A 20,849-nucleotide genomic window follows, 5' to 3' on the forward strand; every position below is an offset into this window, starting at 1 on the left:
GGGCTGGATGTTCCTGGCTGTCTTTCCCAACCGTGGTGATTCTATCATCCTATTCTATGATTCTAAACCTCAGAACAAGGAATGCCCCGTATCAGCCTGGATGGTGTAACGGGCTGCTGATGTCCTTCATGGGCTGTGCCAGGAACCCCTCTGTGGCTGCACCAGTGCTTGCAGCATACTTCCTGAGCGGGATTGTTCATTCACCAGTTTCATTGGCACAGCTGCCCAGGGAGTGGGGGGGTCACATCCCTGGGGGTGTTCAGAGCCGTGGGGATGTGGCACTGAGGGACGTGGGCAGTGGGGGTGGGGGCTAGGCTGGGGTTAGGGTGGGGATCCTACCCAAATGATACTGTGCTTCCATGACCATCAGTAACACTCATCCACTGCTCACCTCATTCTGACTGGTCCAGAATTAACGAGAATTTTAGGGAAGCGCAAACAAGACCTGCATTCCCAGTTCAGGTACCACCTCTTCTTGCTGTGCAGTGCACACGTGTGCCTGCAGCCCCACACAGCCCCATGCAGCTGTTCCAGGCTGCAGAGGACACCCCACCAGACGGATCCTGCCGACCCCTCCTGCTGAGCCGCAGCCCCACAGGGCAGCAGGACGCTGCTTCCAGCAACCCCACTCTCAGTGCGAAGGGAAAGAACACTGAAGGCGATCCCACCTGTTTTGTGCATAAAAGAAAAAAGAATGTTTTAAGCTCTTATAGCGCATCGAGTCTTGATTATTATCAGCAAGTTTTTTTTAATAACATACCCAACGCATCTACCTACAGAATCTCTCTCATGCTTATGCTGGATACTTGCGTTCACTGCCGTGTTAGTCACTGCTTAATTACCTCCGTGGAGCCTAATTAACGAGGATGGTGGAGGAGCGCTGGCAGCAGTGCACGTTAACAAGGCTGCTGACAGCAGCAAGCTGCAAGCCCCAGGTTATGGCAGGACTGAGGACAAAGTGTCTGTCAGTGCCCAGGGACAGCGCGGGGCGTGGAAGGGCAGCCAGGTCCGGGGAACATCTCTGCCACAGCACATCCAGCACCAGCAGGGACACGGACCGCAGCATGCTGTGCCGCTCGGGAAGGCATGCGTGTTACTTTTGAGGCCGTGGTGTGTAATTTGCAACATCAGATAGGCGCCGTGTGTGTGTAGGTGTGCAGCAGTGTGCTTCGCTGTGCCTTTTGCTGGTGCAACGTTCGCACCCGGAGATGAAACGAGCTGAGCGCTCCCGTAGTTTGACCCGGGCCTTCCTGGAGGGCCGCAGCACCGTGCGGGGCCGTGAGGGACCGAGGGGACAAGGGGGGAACACGGGGCACGGCCGCAGGGGGGAGCCGGGGCCGAGCAGGGCCGCGCTGAGGCAGCGGGCCGGGAGGGGCCCACGGGCGCTGCGAGGCCTGCGGGTGGAGGCGGGCCGGCGCGGGGCGGCTCCGGGGCAGAGGCCTCAGGGGGCAGAGAGGGCCGTGCGGGCAACGGAGCCGCCCCCAGGGCGGGCCCGGAGCGGTCGGCGCGGCGTTGGCTGCCAGTAAGGCTCGGTGGGGCGCGGGGACGGAGCGGGAGGGCGGGGAGGAGAGGGCGGCTGTGCCGGGCCTGGGCCGCTCCGTAACCCGCAGCCGTCAGGGGCGGCGCAGGGGCTCCACTCGGCGCCGGGGCGGGCAGGCCCCGCTCACCCTCAGGCCTCGATCACCCTCAGGCCCCGCTATCCCCAGGAGGCCGTGGGGCCGAGCATGCGGGGCCTGCCCGCGGCTGGCTGCGTCCCCCGGCAGGGCGGAAGGCGGCGGTGCGGTGCGGTGCGGTGCCTGCGACCCTCCTGGCAGCTCCTGCCCTGCCTGCCCGCGGGGCGATGCCGGTTCAGAACGAAGCTTGGGGCCTCTGTTGTGTACGGAGTGTTACGGGTGAAATGCAGACATTTGTGGTTGTCTGTGTGCCTGTCAGAGCCGGCACATCGTTTATTTGTGCTTCTTAATTTGGGGCTTTTTTTGGCGTGGGGAATCTGAATGGTAGTGCTGAAAGTGAGAATAAAACTTCGATTCCCAGGGTCATGTGGAACAGCGTTGCCTTGTGCTCCATTTGCAAGCCCTCCCCTCACCCGGCATCATTACTGCTGCCGAGACTCCCACCGTTAGCTCATGCCTTCCAAAGAACGTGTATGGGCTTCAGCAGCGATAAGCAGTCGGCGCAGACAGCACAGAATGGGACACGCAGTGCGCTGCCCGGCTGCTCTGTAAGTGGCAAAGCAAAACGCAGCCGCTGTGCTCAGATGTACCCACTGTTAGATGGACGCGTCCTGTCCGTGCACCGACACGTGTTCGAAGAGAACCTCAGGAACAGTGAGGCTGTTATTAAAAGGTAATAATGGTTTCTGTGATGTACTTAGTGTGTTGATACCTGCGAGGTGATGGGGGAGTTGTGTGCGGGTGCTTTGGGGAGCTTTTAAGCTGGATTGCTAATTAAAAACTTAGGCCAAAACAACCTGTTGGTAATTTTTCTCCTGGCCACTTTGAAGCCCTGCCTGTTTTCCTTTCTGCTGTTCCCTGGGCAGTTTCTGTTGACTGCAGTGCCCAAACCTGGGTTCACGTTGTGTCTCAATGTTATCCTATGACATTGCTCTGCACGTATTGCAGAGAATTATTTTTCTGGGCCTTCATGAGACACATTTCACAGTTGATTTTGAGTGAAAACAGAGAAATGATGACTCAGTCATTTAAAGAATCACGATTTGCTAACAGAACAGGAAAATAGGTATTCTGACGGATCCAGTGGCAGAATTCAAAGGCCTTTGTTCAGAGGGATGGTGCATAAGCTGCAAGCGCAGCTATGGGAAACACACTGTGCCCTCCTGTGGTGGCGTTTGCAACATTGTTAAAAACCCTTGCCCTTTTCTTCCCGAGGTTTTTCAACCTCTGCAGCCCGCAGGAGCCCATAGTGAGGTACTGGAGTCATACACAGTGTGGTTTGTAAATAGTGATGTCAAGAGGTATTCTTATTTACAGATGATGCATCTTGGTGAAAAAGAATGTTTTACTTAAAATAAATGCACAGCCTGGTTTGTTTCAGACCAAAGTTATTTGAGGTACCATGTTTATTTCCAGTTTTATTAGCTTATTAGAATATTATTTATTAGAATAGTGTGGTCTGTTAGCCAGTTCTTCACTGTCGTTGTCAAGTTATGTGAGTTCCTCTTCGTTCCTGTGTCATTGGGATGGAGTCTGTGCAATACACTCAAGTACCAGGTGAAACCTATGGAAGGTTAACACGTAAGGGAAGGTTTCATTAACTGAAACTTTCTTTTCAAATCAGATACTCAGAGTTGCTACAGGTGGTCAGTAAAGGAGGGGGAGAGAATGCCGTCCTGCGTCACACTCAGAGAAACAAGAAGCTGTTTGTTCGGGAGCGCCTGAAGCTGCTTCTCGATGATGAGTCCTTCCTCGAGCTGTCCCCCCTTGCAGGCCTCAGCATGCCATATGGTGACGTCCCTGCTGCTGGATGCCTCACTGGTAATTGCTAGAAAATGTAACGGGAAATTCATGAAGTTCGTTTGCTTGATTGTTCGTATCTTTAAGTATGTTTCATATTAGATCTCAAGATGCGCATGGGTTGAGGGTATTGTTTGGATCAGCCCATGCTGGAGATGCAGCCTGGAAAGGAGGAGGGTTTTGAACCAAAATAATTTGAGAGGGGATGGTTGAATGTGTTGTCAGTGGTTGTAGGCAGTGTACGGTGGTTGTAGTCTGCGTGCGCAGGCTGAAAAATTGTCTAAAAGATTTAGAATGATGTGTCACACTCACTGATGTCTATGGAATGAAAGGTGACCACGTTACTGCATGGCACAGCCCCCATGGCGTTTATTCTGTAATGCTTTTCAAATCATAGAATTTCTCAAACTCATTGCTCTTTGAGGAGCAGCTCCAGTTTAAAAAGCAACTAGAAGAATGGATTGTGAAATCCTGTCTTTCTTTAGCCACAGGCTTGTATTATTCAGTTTTATATCAGTAATTTTTAATTCCTTTCCCTGTTAACTCAGTCCAAGAGCTGGAAGTCAAACTATGTTTTTTTTTTCACCTCTTATATTGTCACCAGGTGTAAGCTGTATTTCAAGTTCTGTCTTGTGTAATTTAGATGCATTTGTTTGTTTGTTGTGTGTATGTATGTCATTATCTTTCAGTTTCTTATTCCAGAGAAGAGCTATAGATTCCTTCTATGTATGGGATTTGCAACTTAATTTGAAGCTTACTTAAAAAGTGTTAACAAAAGAATGCCCTAGTTATAATTTGGACTCCTTGTTTCATTTATGGTATCTCAGAGAGTCTGATGCGTTTCTGTGTTGCCTCTTGTAGGAATTGGAAAGATCTGTGGGATTTGGTGTGTCTTTGTAGCAAATGATGCAACTGTAAAAGGAGGAACTATTTATCCAATTGGAGTGAAGAAACAGCTGAGAGCTCAGGAAATAGCCATGCAGAACAGACTGGTGTCGGTGTACCTCGTTGACAGCGGGGGAGCATTCCTACCACTACAGGTAATGCCAGAACCACTTTGCAAAGGAATATACTCACCTCTTGTCTCAATCATATTGATTTTATAGAAACCCCAGATTTCTGTTTTGTTTTCTTGCTGGGCTGACTTGGATGACACTGTCAAAAGGGAAACTCTCCTGAAGTCATTTCACAGCTCAAGTGTGAACATGAGCTTACCCTTCCCCATGGTTACAGTTGAAGCTTGTGTGGAATAAATCGGTATCACAAAACACAAGAAGCTTTCCTGTGCTTTTGAAACACAGTGGCCAGGGGTATTTTTGTGGAACTGCACAACGTGTAAGGACAACAAATGCAGCAGAGAGTGCTGTAGGTCCAACTTTCTGGTGTGGTTGTGTTAGTGGTGACCTTCTCAAAATTGTTACAATGCTTTTGCGAATGAAGGAAGAGGAAGTGTCATCTTTTGTAGCTGATACTGAAACTCACCGTGTCTCTTCTCTCTAATGGCAGTCAGAGCTGTTCCCTGACAAGTTGCATGGTGGAAGAATTTTTTACAATGAAGCAATATTATCTGCTATGAAAATCCCTCAGGTACAGTGTCATTTTGAATGCAAGTATGTGTAGTAAAGTTCTCTTTTAATACGGCTTATAGGAGCAGCTCTAAAACATGCAATACATTTTTGAAAGCTCACCTTTTCTATTTGTGGGGCAGTGATGCAAATAGTATCTTACGTCATAGAAGACTTCAGCATTAAGAATCTTCTGAGTGCTTACGGACTGATTTGTATGGAAAGCATAAAGTCATCAGGTGGTTTCAGAGTAAACATTAAGCTGTGTGTTGCCAAGAGCAGACACGTTCATGCTGGTATTTGTGCCTTTAGTTCATGGGTCTGCAGGCTGTGGTTTAGTCTCTTCAACATTTCTGAAGTAAAAGTAATAACTTTGCCTTTCCATTCTGCTCTCTTTAGCATGTTGGTTTGGTTTTGGTTCTGTATCTGTATCCCTCAGGTGGCAGTGGTGTGTGGCTCCTGCGTTGCTGGAGGTGCCTATGTCCCAACCATGGCAGAAGAAGCTGTGATTGTAGATAAAATTGGAACGCTGTTCCTTGCTGGCCCACCTCTGGTGAGAGCTGCTACTGGGGAGTATGTGTCTCCAGAGGACCTAGGAGGAGCTACACTTCACTCTAGGTATGCATAATAATTCATAAAAATTGTAGAGAGCTGAGCACTCTTAGCTTTAAGGAAGGTACCATTCTATCCTGAATTAACACGACTGAAGCTGTCTCCAGTGACCGAATGTGCTGTGGTTCTCAAGGACTTGAAAACGTGCAGTGAAAAAAAAGTTAGAAATGATAGGTGAATTATTACAAAAGTTAGTGATATTGAGTTGTATATGTGGGAGGATAATTTGATTTTTGGGTTGGTTTGCACAGAAATCCCACTGATTTAATGTTTTGAGCTCATTCATATGGGAGCAAAAGTGCATGATGTTGTCAGAGATGTCAAATATTCCACGGTAGAGATGAGGGTTTTTCCTTTAGTTTGGGTTTACTATTAGAATTCAGATTTCATTACTACTAATTAATATTGCTTTCTCTCGTAGAGTCAGTGGCTGCAGTGACCATTTTGCATCTTCAGAAAAGGAAGCCTACGAGTGTGTTCGAAATATTATCTCAACGTTGAATTATGAGCCTGTGCCAGAAGAGCTTGTGGAGCATGACCCTCCTCTCTATAGCTCTGATGAACTCTTGGGGCTGGCACCACGAGATTATAGCTGTACTCTTCCTGTAAAATTGGTAAGCTGGCAGATCCTGTGTTCCTTCATTCTTTTGGTCTGCTCTAGCTGTTATCTTCGGATTAATAGGCAATAAGGTGTTCTTCTCCCTTTGAGAAATCATGATGTACCTGAAAAATTTCGTATGGTTGCCTAATCAATTGCCAGCCAGTCTTGAGTCTGCAGCAAAACAGAATGGCACTGATTCTGTAGAGTTGTTGAAAATATTTAAACAGAAAGCCTGCTAGAGATACGGTAATTACAGATTATACCAGCTGATCCCCATCTGTTTCTGTGCACTGTTGGAGATGCTTTTACATCAGCGTCTCTTGTACTGTCTTGGCTGGTTTAGAACATGAATCCCTTTAGGAAGGGGCTTTTGTCCTGCTTCCTCCCATCTCCCTGTTGTTGTTTTTTTTATAAGGGGTGTAGGCTCTATGTTGTAAATCAAATGCCTAATGAAAAATACAAAAATACAAAAAGAAATTCAAACTAGATTTGTTTGAGGTTGGGCCAGACATCTCTGCAGAGACGTGCAGAACTGCACAGCAGTATTGTTATTGTGTGGTTCTAGGTGAGGTTTGGTCTCTCTGAGTGTTTCTTTGCAGGTTCTGAGCCGCCTGCTGGATGGAAGCAGGTTCCAGGAGTTCAAGGCTGACTATGGAACAACATTAGTAACAGGATTTGGCCACGTGGAAGGGTAAGGCTATAAGATTCACCATCACTATGCATGGATGTGTACGTCTAAGTAGCTTTTGTACCACTGTCAGGGTCTCCAATATTCCCATAACAATATTTACAGAGTTCTGAATCAGTAAGGAATTGATGATAAATACTCCTGGAAAGCCTTATTCTTTATCTCTGGGCCTCACATTCATTGTGTCCCGGGCTGATTGCAGCACAGTGATTACAAATTAATCGTTTTAATGGCTTTGTGGAACTATTTATTTGGGCACTTAAGTCACTAGATGGACAGTTGGAACTTTGAAATCTCAGCAGGTTCTCTAAGAAGTAAGAAGCAGCATCTGTAAGTGTTCCTTCCCAAACTGAGTCCAAAGTTATCCCATCTCCCGGAGGATGGAGATGGAATAGTATCTGTACTATAGAACCTAGCATAGTTCAGGGCAGACTCAGCCTTAGTAGCACACTCATAAGACATACAACATTCCAGCCAATTTTTTAATTAAAAAAAAAAAAAGTAGTAAAATATACTTTAGAGAGTTTTTTGGTAAAAAATATAAACTTTTCAGCTTGACTGTTGTGTTGTATGTTAGAGGAAACAGAGAGCACCCAGAATCCTGACACCCTGTTTGTTATCTTGCAGTGTGAACTGTGGCACCTGTACCCTTATCTGCCTTCTTCTGAGTGTTAATCCGTGTTAATACTTCTGTGCTTTATGCATAGGGAGTGCTATAAGACGTCACGTTTGTTAGGGGTAGGAGGTTCCGTGAATGAAATGATGCATGTAGTTGCATCCTTTTAGAGTCTGGATTTCTATAAGAGGGCAGGTCCGTGCCATCCATTTATGCTTCCATCCCTCAGCAGGCTGCTACGTGCTACCTTTTCTTCATTTCAAGGGAAAATGTTCATGTGTCTGTTTTGTAGGCACTTGGTGGGAGTAGTGGCTAACAATGGGGAGCTTTCTCATGATGCTGCTCTCAAGGGTAACCATTTTGTACAGCTGTGCAGTCACCGGGGCATTCCCATCCTCTTTTTCCAAAACACTGCTCCACATGCAGCAGAGCCAACAAGCATCTCACAGGTATGGCATGTTAATCTGCCCTGCTTAATTCAGGCAATACCTGGCTCTTGTTTTGACTAACATACATTTTGAAAACGATTAATTACTAGGAAAACTAATTCTTAATCCACTTTTGATGGTTAAATCAAGAAGCTTCATAATTAACTTTCTTAAATCTTCCCTTTGCATTCTCACTTGATTTTGATCTTAGGCAGGCCTGTATGCATGTCTGCAGTCCAGCTGGTAATGCAGGCTGTAACATTCAGAATTCGCAGTGCTTTTCCCTTTGAGATACAGCCTGTTGGTTCTTCTGCTACTGCTGTGACCCACAGAAAATATTTCCCTTTTATAAAATGGAGGCATTAAAGTACAGTATGTTGTCTCCTGGGCTTTGGAAGGCCTTGTAGAACCTATGCTAAGAGACTTTTGCAGCTCCGTTCCCCCAGCTGTCACCAGCACTTAAGACAAAGCCTGCTGCAGTTCTGTTGTATGTGAGCTCTGCTGATGCCTGGGATACCCAGAGCTGCTCTGTATCGCAGGTTTCTGCACGCTGGTTATAACTGTTCTGCTGATTTACATTGTAAAAGAAGCAGTATCATGGGCTGTGGTGGTTAGTGTGTTGATCCTGCCTTGCTGTTTGGGAAGAAACGATCACGTAGAATTGTAAAGAAAGAATTGTTTTAGGAGTAGGATGCAAGTTTGGTGGGAGTGGAAGGAATCTAAAAGGGTGCAGAACTAAAATGTTTCTTTTCATTTCAGGCAGAGGCTCAGGCCAACAGGTTGAAAGCCCAGGCCTCCATGATGGCTGCTGTCGCTTGTGCAGCTGTTCCCAAAATTACCATAGTGATTGGTGGCTGTTTTGGGAGCGAAAGTTACGCTATGGTAAGGGTATCACAGAATTCAGTGGGGTTGATAATTGACTTAAGGCTTTGCCCAGCATTCATGGTGCTTTCATTTTTTCAGCATTGGTAGCTGCTGTACAGACATGTAACTTGATTTGTGATCCTAACTAACTTTAAATAAGAACTGCATCTCAAGGTGTGATTACAGCAGATTTGATCTGCGGTGAACCTAAAGTGGGTTCTGAAAATCAGATTGTCTGAAAATCCACTACTGAGGATTCAACACTGCTGTGTGCTCAGCACGGTTGTTTTCAGTGGTCAAGGACTGCATCATTTTCAGCTGCGTTGTTATGTGTGCTACTTATGCCGCTAGGAGGTGCACTGGTCTCTTTGCTCACCTGGCATTAGGCACTGTGAAATAAGAAATACCAGTACTGAATGCAGTGGGACTGTGGTGGTTACTTCTGCAGGGGATCTGGAGAAGAGAAGGCTGTGAGGTGACCTGATGGCAGCCTGTCAGTATCTAAAAGGGAGCTACAGGAAAGAAGGGGACAGACTCTTTGGTGGGGTCTGTGTTGATAAAACAAGGGGAAATGGCTTCAAGCTCAGGGAGGTTAGATTTAGGTTAGATATAAGGAAAAAAATCTTTTACAGTGAGGGTGGTGAGGCACTGGAACAGGTTGTCCAGAGATATGGTTAATGCCCCATCCCTGGAGACTTTCAAGGCCAGGCTGGATCAGGTCCTGGACCACCTGACCTGTGCTGTGCTGTGCTGTCCCTGTGCATTGCAGGGCAGTTGGATTTGATGGCCTTCAGAGGTCCCTTCTAACTCTAAGGATTCTAGGATTCTGTGATCTGTACTGATAGAGAAGCTGTAGCTGTAATGGGAAACAATCTGCACCACTATTGCTTTACAAATTTGACTGTTACGTTTTGGCTTGAACTTGATAGTGGCATTGTAGGCCCTTTTTTTTTTTTGTGATTAAATTCAGTGAATTTCTACTGTTTTTTTTTTTTGTTGTTGTTTGTTTTGTTTTATTTTTGCAGTGTGGGAGATCATTCAGTCCAAACTTTCTGTTCTTATGGCCTAATGCAAGAGTTGCTCTTGTGGATTCAAGACATTTGTCCATGGTCTCACAGGCTGGAGACAGTGATTGTACAGATGAATCCGAGCTAAAACATTTGAAACAGAAGTAAGGACATTAAGCAATAAAACCCTGCAGTTACGCTGACATTTATACCTAATTATGCTTGCATTTCAGGTCAGCACAACCCAAACAACTGAAACAAACCTGAATTTGATGAAAACTATTTTAGAATTGTGTATAATTCCATGTCTTCTCATGGAAATGCAAAATTTTTACTTAGAAAATCCTGAAAGCACAAAACATAATGTCAAGTCAGTGCTGTAAATTAACCAGCAGTGATCTTCTGAATGCAGAGGATCATCTTTGAACTACAGAGGGATCAGATCGGTTATGTATTTGCTGGATCCTAGTGGATTTTAACACTAGAACAGCACATTCGCTTGAAATTGAAACATGTGCCTTTTTTATCTTTAACTTTGTTTTACCAGCCTGGTGCCTTTTCTGTTAACCTTTTCTGCTTCTAAGTGTGTTTCGTGCTCTTTCTTCTCCAGGCTAGAGGAAGAGAGCAGTGCGTTTTACTCTTCTGCCAGACTGTGGGACGATGGTGTAGTTCTCCCTCAGAACACCAGAAAGGTAGGTGGCTTTGTTTTTTCCCACTGTACTTATAATATGTTTTTATCCTCAGATCTCATCTTGTGATGAACGTGCAAGCCTCTGGTTCGTTCACTCGCGGTCAGCTAACGTGCTGATTCCTAGAACCAGATCTCTGAGTTCTTACTCTGTTTTTCTTGGTATTTAGCTTTGAATTTGCATCTGTTCTCTACGCTATCTAATGGCATGGACCTATTTGGTCTATCTAAAAAGTTTCTGTTGAGTTCTGGTTGCATTCTGACTACAGGATTTCCTCAGTGAACCTCTTAACTGACTTTCCAGTTTGGTTCAGTCTCCCACTCCTTTCTTTTTATGGTCATGCATATGATCCATGTTTTTACTCTCAAGTTCCCTCTTCACTGCTTGCATTGTTTTCATTCTTTTGTCACGGGATGTTTCTGAAGGCTCTTTTGTTTTTTTTTTTAGGCTAAACAATTACAAATATATCCTGATATCAATTAATACTTCTAGCTAGAGTACATAGTTATGGCGCTCCACATGTTAAATAATGTTGAATATTTTCTGGGGTGTTCAAAAGGACTTTGATAATGGGAGAGCCCTGAGAAGCGTTTCCAGTGCTTGAGCTCAGACCCTATCTCTTTCTCTAGGAACCACTTGAGTGAAGAAAATATGTGACAGTTGGACTGAATCATTGTGATTCTCTTCAGGCAGTACAGGTTTCACCAGCATGCCACAACTCATGTTCACATATTTATTTATTCAGTTATTTGACACTGTGGTTTTGCTACTTTATCCCGGCTCTTGCTCCTAGATGGAATTTCAGTTTAGCTTTGTCTGAACTGACAGTATCTGCCCGTATTTAGCATACCTTTAAAAAAGAATAATTTTTTCAGGACAATGCATGCTGCTGTGCTCGCAGTCAAATACACACAGTGAAGTTGGGAAAATCCTTATCCCAACTCTTAAATTTACAGCAAGATAGAGAAAAGGTGTTGGCAAAGCCAACTACTGCATGTAGCAGAGGATAAAAGTTAAAATACTCTATTAAGATTTTGTTCAAAGCCCAAAACCAGTTCTGTGTTTTCTTTTCCTGTTCTCATGAGGCAGCAAGAAATATCACCTATTAGAAAAAGATGGGCACTTCAGCAGAAGAGCAGAACATCTTGATATGTTACTGGAAATCTCTTAGGAGTGTTGCTATGAAATAACTGAAACAAATTACCAGGCATCCTTTTTCTTTGCATTTCCCATGACCCAGCGATACATTACACTGACATCTGTTTCTGCTAACTGCAGCTGTATATTTTAAATGCACACTGTTTTGCAGAAATAAGAATAAATGCATTATTGAATGACTGCTTAACTAGTAACCCTTACTGACTTTTTGTTTCAGAGGCTCATTGCTTATATTGTTTGTGTTTTTTTTTTTAATCAGGTAATTGCACAGTGCTTGCAGATTATAGAGCAGCAGAAGTACCAGGTGCTACCTCCTCACCACTATCCTGTGATGAGAATGTAACTGCAGCCCTTCTCGAGTAATCACCCTTTGAAGTTAGCACCTTATATTGGAAAGCTTTAATGTAAATGATTTTCTAATTCTTTGATACCGTGAATAAAATGTTAAACCATTGCAAACAAACAATCCTGGATTTCAAGTCTGTTTACAATAAGTTTGTATTTTGGTACAGCCTGTTACTACTACATAGTCATTTTGTGGAAAGAAAGGATTGAGTTGTGATTCTGTAGCACTCTAACAAAGCAAGTTCACCCTAAGCTGTAACAATTGCTTGATTATTTTTTTTATTTTTTTTTCATATTAAGAATATGCAGAACTCAAACGGCACTGTGAGAAAAGAAATGGGAAAGAGAAGACATATGGCTGGAAACTAGACAAGAGTAATGAGTGTAAGTGTTAGCAAAGCAGAGAATGCTGCCTGCAAAGTCAGATTGCCAGAGCACCGTGGAAGGGCCCCCCTCAGCTTGCTCTGAGGATACCAGTACAGTGACCAGGAGGTGAGTTCAATCCAAAACACCCCCATAGGATAAAAACTACCTCTTCTCAAAGCATGCAACAGCAATAGGACATTGACTTCTACATAATGCTACCATGCGTACAGGGTCTGAGGTTACACTGTGCTGTTTCATGCATCTCTTTCTCTGTTGCATCTGCAAAATTTAATTTTGTAAAAGAAACTGTATGGTTTATTGTATTGTACATCTTGAAATTAGGCCATGGAGTACATTTGAGAAATATCTGGGTAAATATTTTGAGAAATAAGCAACAAAACTGAAATTCTCAGTCTTAATTAGGGCAGTGAGGCACCTGTGGGTGCCCAAGGCCATGGACACAGCACTGGGTAGGGGTTTGGAACTGGAAGGGCTGTAAGGTCCCTTCCAACCTAAGCCATTCCACAGTTCTGTGAACTAAGTACTCTCACAAATAAATGACCTAAATTCCTTCAGTTTCACTTTCTATGTGCTTGCAAATGGAGACTGCATCTTTTTGAAGCTGGAAGAAGCCTAACACGGCGTGTTGCAGGCAGCAGTCATGCTCTTTTGAAGAGTCCATGGAAAGTCACAGGGATGTTCACCTCCACTTCTGCCCTGGCCACTTCACTCATGTCCTTGGCATTCAGGATCAGGAGGTAGGCAGGCTTCGGCCCTGAGCCAGGGCTGATCACAATGCTCAGCACCACCCCTGGGAGGTGACAAAAACAGGCACTCAGCACAGCCAGGAGCTCTCCTGGCTTCACGTGTTCCTGCTCAGGGATGAGGAATTCAGGGAATGAGTAGTTGCCCTTTAAACCTTCAAAAATAGGTACAGGGCTGGCAATGTGTGAATAAATGCGTGCAGTGCTTGGCACGAATGCAACTCCCTGTCCTCCACAGCCAAAGCCTGATTTTGCCCCCCTCCTACATGTGGAGGAGGGGTTTACAAATAAAAACATACTTGGTTCAAGACAGGTTTAATTTCACAAAGCTTGGCCATCTGGAATTCTTTAAGTAGTGTAGCTCCTCATGGAAAAAGGCTGGGAAATGAGCACAGATGATCTGAACCTACAGATTTTTTCCTGTGTTCTCAGAAACTGGCCAGCAGTGTTAGAACAGGGCACATCTCACCCAGGAGTGGCCTGCAGGTCCCCTGGCTCCTGCATGTCCCTAGTGCACCATGGGGGTACGTCTTAGCACCAGCACACCTGAGGCCAGTGGACACAGACTGCAGACAACTCCAATTAACAAGCCAAAAATCATTAATTACCATCATCCTCCTCCAGAGCATCTGGATGGGAAACGAAGATTGGCTCTGATGGGTATGAATCTGGCTCCTGCCACACCCAGGTCTCCTTTGTTTTAACATTCAGCTTGCAAAGCTAAGTGGAGAAAATAAAACCACATCTCAAAAATGCCCTTACTTGCCCTTAAGCAAAAGCTCATCTAAAAGATGTGCCTCATCCCTTTCCTGATAATTACCCTGTCTGGAACAAAGTGATTCAGTCCAAGCCCATACGTGTATGTATATGGTTTCCCACCGTATTTCTTGTAATTGATCTGTGGAAATTCAAAGGCTGCAAAAATAGGTATAGATGCATGAGGATTAGCAGGACATGGATGGCTGATGGTATGCATGCTGCTTCTGTGGCTCTGAGCTGTTCTCTTACCATGGCGTGGCCCTGAGAAAATAACTTCTGGCTCCAGCCAGACGGTCTCATCGCTGCGCAGCGTCGCAGTGGCTGTCGTGTAGGGCAGGGTGACCAAGTTTTTGCCTGTGTCAGCCTGGGACAAAGAACAACACCCAAGACAAATGGAGAAGCAAGTTTCTGAGCGTACCTGCATGGAAGCTAGCAATATGCAGCAAAGCCTTGCGAAGCTGCAGAATAGAAACATATGCAGAAATGGTTGATTCTTCTGTTTTCTTCATCGGCTTTTAGTGTAATAAGAATGCCTATCAATCAGGCTAAATCCAGCCTGTATTTCTGCCCTTAGCATGCTTATTAGGTGAACACGCATGTAACTTGTCCCCCTCACTAGGACAGTTGGAGGCTTGTTGTGGGCTGCATGGTTTGCTTGAGCAGCAGTGCAAGATGGAGTACAGCTCAGATAGACTCATCCAGTGGGGAGGACCACAACAGGGGGAGCTGGAAATCACACAGCTCTGCACCAGGCTCACCACTGCTTTGAGGATTAAACCTTTTAATGGGAAGGAGAATTTTGAATTAAGCATGACCAGGCAGAGCACTGGGAGTACTTGGCCACAGAGTGCAGGAGCTGTGCAGACAGCAGTGCTGGCTGGCGCAGGGCTGTGTGCCGTACCTTGTCGATGCGGAGGGGCAGCACGTATCTGCGGGCTTCGGGCTGGGGGGCCTTCTCAGCCTGCTTCTTTACCTCATCCCAGTTTGCTCGGAGGTTGGCTAAGTAGAGGTAATTGTAAACGAACTCGAATCTGCATGGAAATGGGATCAGAGACAGCAAAGAAGTCATTGCCAGGAATGAGTTCCAAAACAGCTATTTTTTTTCCCTAGAATTCAATTAAGTGACACGAGCCCTGTTCTGCTCCACTGGGAGTCGCAGCGCCAGACCAGCTCGGGGCCATGTTTCCATCTTGATGTGGAAGCATTGGCACACACTGCCCAGGGTGTGGGCAATGGGCACAGGGGGTGGGCTGGGGGTCTCAGAGTAGTGATTCTATGAAGGCAGTGTTGGCACCCACCCCTTCCATGTGCAGAGGTCAACAATGAGGAACCCATTATCCTCGAAGGTGTTGATGTGATGGAAGAGGTTGAAGGCTGAGGTCCGGTACTTGATATTGAGGAGCCGCCCTTTCTTTTTCTCCGCCACGTGAAGCCAGACCTGAAAGGCAAGCAGCAGGCCAGACTCACTAGTGAGTGGGTATGGTGTGGTGGGCACAGGCCCTATGTGGCCCAATGCCTTACCCCCATGGTCTCGTTGGACTCAAAGCAGTCCATGTAGTTGGCTCCCCAGAGGCTCCAGGAGGAGAGGAACTTGAGGAGGTTGATCTTCACCGGGGTTTCGACAAATACAATGTAGTTTGGGGTCAGGCCAAAACTGTGGGAACACACACAGAGCACATGGAGGCTCCATACACTGTGCAGGAGCACAGGACTCAGTACTCAGAGCTTAATGCTACAGGGATACAGACACCCTGATGTCGGTACCAGCCCTTGCTTTCGTTGCTCATTACAAGCAAAACCAAGTCCTGCTGCCATTTCCAGAAGTGAGCTCTGTCAGGGAGGACTCATTTGCCCAAGCAGCTGGTTTGAGATGGCGAGCATGCTGCATGCAACAAGGAACCAGAGCTCAGTGGGTCTGCAGTCAGCCAGCTGAGCCTGGCAGGAGTTACCTGTGCACGTAGGAGGGCTTAAATCTGTCACTGCAAGGGAACTGCACCACCACCTCTGACTTGTTCATTGGGTCCTCCTTGTCTGCAAAGGACAGCCACACGGTTACAGGGGAGCTTCCAGCCACGCGCTGCCTGCGTTAGCAGTGCCTGCCCAGCAAGGCCTCTGCCTCTAGCACAGAGGAAGGTTGTGATCTAGAACATAAGTGTCCAACTTGATACTTTTATGGTTTTGGTGCCCTCTCCTTTTTTTAATGCTTTAATAGAAAAAAAATTGTAATTTATATACATTAGCTATATTATGATTTATATGTGGCCCAAGACAGTTCCTCTTTGGTCACTTTGGCCCATGCAGGCCAAAAGGTTGGATGCTCATAGTCTAGAACCATGTAAATAATTGTGTTAAAGATAACATTTCTACTGCTGAAGAAAAGAAGGGAGGCCAAACAAAGAAATCTGATGACAAAATGCATTTGAAGAATAAGTAGTAATTGATAGAACGAGATTTTCACGAGCTCATTTGGAGGCGTGTTGCACTGACCTGCCTGGAGTGGAGGAATCCGTATGATGTTGTAGGCCAGCGAGAAATTTTTCCCAAAGCAGTTGCCAATGTTGTAAACTGTGCCGTCGTTCTCCACGTGGGGGTGAGCTGTGGCCCCATTGACGGAGACGTACTTGCAGAGATCCACCTGGGGATGGGGTGTGGGGAGCTGTGGGCTGCACGGGCAGCCGTGGGCATTGTCCGTCTGTGATGAGGGTGAGCAATTTGGGAAAAGAGGTGAGGCTGCCCATGTGATAGGAGCTGACTGCCAAAACCTACCTGCTTAATTGTCTCTAGAGTGTCTGGGTTAATTTTGGTTATAAAGTTGGTCTCCGTACAGGCGTAGTAGTCCTCACCAACAGGGTAGACATTAACGAGGGCGTTATCGGTGACCTCCACCCCTTTAAAGTAGGAGAAAAACCTGTGTGGAGGAAGGCAGCAAGGTCAGCAGAGGCCCCACGGCACAAAGCTGCAGTGCTTGGCAGGGCCCTGATACCTGGAGAAAATGTTCTTGCACGGGTCTGGGTAGGCGTAGGTACCAAATTCAGTTATCACAATCCTCTTCTCCGTCATGGCTCGCACATAAGCATCTGTCCTAACAAACCTGAGGGAGTGAGGCACGTTACAGGCAGTCACACCAACACAACAGGCAATGCAATTAAAATAATACAAATATTTCTTGTGGTGTGGCTCTTGAGAGCTCAGTCCAGACCCCGGCAGCAACCAGGGCTGCGTTGCAGCATGTGAATTGCTGTAGCCCTGGGCATGGTGGCCAGCTGCAGCCCCCAGGAGTGTGTTGTCACTGCAGCTGCAGGCAGCCCCTGCTGCCCTCATCTTCACAGAACATCTCTGAACTGTAGGAAAAGCTGCATTTTTTTTGCTGAGTGTGCTGTTGTTCACAGAATTATAGAATGGCTGGGTTAGAGGGACCTTCCATCCTGTCCACTTCCAACCCCGTGCCACGGGCTGCTCAAAGCCCCATCCAGCCTGGCCTTGGCACCTCTGGGGATGGGGCACCCCCACTTCTCTGGCAGCCTGCCCCAGTGCCTTGCTTCGGGAGAGCTCCCTGCTGGAGCTCCTCCAATGGACAAGGACCCCAGAAGAGCAGCAGTCTTTGGCTGCATCCCCGCACCTCCGGTGGTAGGTGACATGTCCCTCCTTGAAGTCAAACTTGTGCAGCAGTGCCTGGCCATCGAAGAGGTGGTAGAACGGCTCTGCCCCGACTTCAAAGAGGCCAGGCCCACATCGCAGGAGGCTGCCTCTGAGCCAGGTGGGGATCCTGCCTGCATGAGATGTAGCAGCATGGTCAAAACATTTCATCTTCTGTTCTTCTATCCTGTGTCTATTCAGTTATAAAAATTCTTATTATTTAAAGGCAAGATCATGGATGCTTTTGGAATCAGAGAATAATTCAGGTTGGAAAAGTCGTCTAAGATCCCTAAGCCCAACCACAGCCCATGTCCCTCAGTGCCACATCCCCATGGCTCTAAAACACCCCCAGGGATGGTGAGCCCCCACCCCTGGCAGCTGTGCAGTGCTGATTGCTATTAGAAGAAATTTCCCCTGGCAGCCAACCTGCCCCAGCCCTGGCACAGCATGAGGCCATCACCTCTCATCCCATCGCTGTTCCCTGGGGGCAGAGGCTGATCCCCTCTCACCCCAGCCTCATGCCAGGAGCTGTGAAGAGTGATGAGGTCTCTCCTGAGTCTTCTCTGCTCCAGAGAGAAGCCCTTTATGAATCTTTAGGACTATGGTTTCTTCTTACTCTGCAGAGCCTAGGACAAGGATCCTTGGAACACCAAGGATCACTCAGCTGCTCTGTCCTTCCTCTGCTCCCAGTACATCAACTCAGCCATGTCCCAAACATGCAAACTTCCTTGATCTCTTTTAACTCCATGTCCCAGGACCTGCAAGCCCCCCAGGCGTGGGTTCTGTGGCCCCAGTGCTCTGGAGAACAGTGTGGGGCTCACAGGGAAGGAGGTGGTGAGGGCACACAAACCTGTGACGTGAGCAGTGACGGGTGAGGACAGCTCCTCCACTGTCTCGAAGAGCTTCTTGTAACCTCCCGCGGGATGCTCCACCCTGCAAGGGACACCAGACCTACGTTGGCAGCTTCCGAGTGGTGCTGGGAGGACAAAGCTGTGGCTTGCAAAAACCAATGAGGGGAGCAGGGAGAAACAACAGGAGGTCTTGAGGGCACAGAGGAGGAACCAGCAGCAGGACAGTAGGCACCTCATCCCCAGCAAGTAGTATATGATGGGCACAAGGGACAAACCGAGGACATTTGACACATCAGGAAGCAGGACACCTTTCAGTACTGGACATCCACCCTACCTCTCCCAAGTCTTGAGTAATTTTTACATTTTTAAGCAAAGTGTTTCACAGTACACAGTTGAGAATTATTTGCTAAGCTCCAATTCCCATCTATAGCAAAGCATGCAGTCTGCGTGGCACTTGGTCCTTGCCTCTAACACAGGGACCATCACCTCGGTGCCCCAAAACCCTGCACCATCCCAACCTCACCACCCCAAGGAGCAACCCACCCCACCCCACCCCACCCCACACAGAGGAGAGCCCCGGCAGCACTCACTGGCTGTACATTGTCTCAGTGCAGGATTTGAGGCTCCTGGAGCTGCATGCAGGTTTTTATGGGAGTGCAGGAAGGAATGACTGGAGCTGTGTGCAGCCAATGGGCTCAGTGCTGGAACAGAGGTGGCTTTCAGGCCGAAATCCTCCCGATGCCTTGCGAGGCTTTGTCTTGCTGTTCACACAAAAAGCAGCTTTGAGGGGTTTTTCAGAGACCTAGATTCTTCCCGAGCAGAAGAGATTACAAAGAAAAAAAGAAACCAACAAAAAAAAAGGAACTGGAGCTGCACTTCAGAACTCAGCTCTGCACTGCAGTCACTGCATCCCCATCCTGTGCCAGGCTGTGAAACCAGGTGACACCAGTGATGGCAGGGGACAGGTGTCACTGCCCAGCATCACCACCCGCTGCCTGTCTCCTCTCTCCTAGAACCACAGAATCACTCAGGTTCGAAAAGCCTTCCCAGCTCCCCAGCCCACCCCCCATCCCCTCAGTGCCACATCCCCACGGCTCTGAACACCCCTGGGATGGTGACCCCCAGCCCAGGCAGCTGCACAGTGCTGAGCCTCTTAGGAGAAAAAGCATCTCCTGCTATCCAGCCCAGGTTATCAATGAGATCTAACCAGTGTTGGAAGTGACATTTCAGCTTAACATGTTTTTCAAATGAATCTACTCCAAGTGAACCACAACACTCAAACCAAATTAAGGGTTTTAAGAAAAGCAGACTAAACATGTTTATAGGAGCTTAATTCTCGCGTGAAAACAAGTTAAAAAGCCACAGTGTGTGTACACGAGCACATGGGCTTTTGTAAGTGCAGAGTGGAACCTGAGATGCAGCCCTAAGCCCTTCGCTCACACCAACCTCCCCTCTCAGAGCTAAGGGGAACAAAGCTGAACCAGGCCATTGCTGAGCTGTGCAGTGCTGAGAGCTCATTAGCAGCATGTGTGCACCATTACAGCCACACTGAGACGTCTTTTCTTCCCATGTGAATGCAAGACAACCACAAATCCTTCCTCCTATCCCTGTTCTTAGATCACAGCTGTACTCCAAGCAACAGATAATCCCATTACACTGCATTGATAGGTTACAGCCAATTGTGACTTCATGCCTGATGAGCTGCTCCCCAGCCAGAATTACAGATACGCAAAAGAAAAACTGGTTAAAAGCTCACTGGAGACAAAACGATGGCTAAGAAGGGCTTACGTTAAAATTCTATCTCCATCTGCTGGTCAGTTTCTGTTTATTCAAGTTTTTCCTAAATGTGTTAAAACCTCAGAAGGGAACATTAAATAATTAAACAACATTAAATAATGTGGATCAAGGACTCTGGATAACAAGGGCAAGCTGTTGAAAGGCAAATCCTAAGAAATGTGAGCCTGGTAAGTTGCTTAATTAGAACACAACTAACTAACTAGGGCATTCATGAAACACTTAACAGTCCAAGAAGCAGAAGCAAGTTTAGGCAGGTGTGGGATGCTTAGCAGTTGTCCACAGGCGTTACAAACCACTCACATCCATCAGCTGCTATGTAAGCACCAAGGTACCCACAGGACATTGAAGTGGTACTAATATAGGCTGAAATTGGCTGAAACTGAGCGTTCCTTGGTTTGCCATCTACAAAGTGTTCATCCTAAAAGGACAAAACAACATAGTAATGATGTACAATGTAGAAGCGACAATCCTCAGCTAAGAGCCTTATGAATAACACCACCAAAGTATGTGTGTGTGTGTGTACATACACACACACACACACACACGTAAGATGGAACCTTATTTATGAAAGCACTTCAAGCTTCTCTCTCACAGGAACACTAATGCAGATCCACTTCTTAATCCTGGAAA

At 46.8% G+C, this 20,849-nt stretch overlaps 2 protein-coding genes across 7 annotated transcripts; one reads left to right on the plus strand and one right to left on the minus strand.

The window, feature by feature from the left end:
- The first annotated feature begins 1,390 nt into the window (after positions 1 to 1,390).
- MCCC2L (methylcrotonoyl-Coenzyme A carboxylase 2-like) lies at positions 1,391 to 12,987 on the plus strand. Of its 3 annotated transcripts, XR_005861827.2 has the most exons (14): positions 1,485 to 1,522; positions 2,035 to 2,346; positions 3,298 to 3,494; positions 4,335 to 4,513; positions 4,980 to 5,060; positions 5,478 to 5,656; positions 6,072 to 6,264; positions 6,851 to 6,942; positions 7,848 to 8,004; positions 8,743 to 8,865; positions 9,873 to 10,018; positions 10,465 to 10,546; positions 11,961 to 12,105; positions 12,347 to 12,987. XR_005861827.2 is itself a non-coding variant. In NM_001031565.2 (13 exons), the coding sequence occupies exons 2-13, from the start codon at positions 2,039 to 2,041 to the stop codon at positions 12,042 to 12,044; spliced, it is 1,821 nt and encodes a 606-aa protein (NP_001026736.2). In that variant the 5' UTR covers positions 1,391 to 1,522; positions 2,035 to 2,038; the 3' UTR covers positions 12,045 to 12,167. The 3 variants fall into 3 exon arrangements, 2 of the variants coding, with proteins under 2 accessions (NP_001026736.2, XP_046800539.1); NM_001031565.2 differs by lacking the exon at positions 12,347 to 12,987 and having other exon boundaries at positions 1,391 to 1,522; positions 11,961 to 12,167; XM_046944583.1 differs by lacking the exons at positions 4,980 to 5,060; positions 12,347 to 12,987 and having other exon boundaries at positions 11,961 to 12,164.
- On the minus strand, positions 12,183 to 20,830 carry RPE65 (RPE65, retinoid isomerohydrolase). Of its 4 annotated transcripts, NM_204884.2 has the most exons (14): positions 19,013 to 19,041; positions 18,422 to 18,504; positions 17,555 to 17,705; positions 16,919 to 17,026; positions 16,702 to 16,843; positions 16,423 to 16,570; positions 15,885 to 15,966; positions 15,457 to 15,589; positions 15,234 to 15,373; positions 14,837 to 14,966; positions 14,185 to 14,299; positions 13,997 to 14,091; positions 13,785 to 13,896; positions 12,183 to 13,223 (listed from the first exon to the last, which is right to left on the minus strand). In NM_204884.2, exons 1-14 carry the CDS (start codon positions 19,021 to 19,023, stop codon positions 13,072 to 13,074), a joined length of 1,602 nt encoding a protein of 533 aa, NP_990215.1. In that variant the 5' UTR covers positions 19,024 to 19,041; the 3' UTR covers positions 12,183 to 13,071. The 4 variants fall into 4 exon arrangements, with proteins under 4 accessions (NP_990215.1, XP_015146455.1, XP_040560442.1 ...); XM_015290969.4 differs by having other exon boundaries at positions 12,442 to 13,223; positions 13,997 to 14,299; positions 19,013 to 20,830; XM_040704508.2 differs by having other exon boundaries at positions 12,442 to 13,223; positions 16,919 to 17,705; positions 19,013 to 20,830.
- Positions 20,831 to 20,849: the final 19 nt, after the last annotated feature.

Source organism: Gallus gallus, chromosome 8 (assembly GCF_016699485.2).
Source record: "Gallus gallus isolate bGalGal1 chromosome 8, bGalGal1.mat.broiler.GRCg7b, whole genome shotgun sequence".
In the NCBI taxonomy this organism is placed as follows: Eukaryota; Metazoa; Chordata; class Aves; order Galliformes; family Phasianidae; genus Gallus; species Gallus gallus.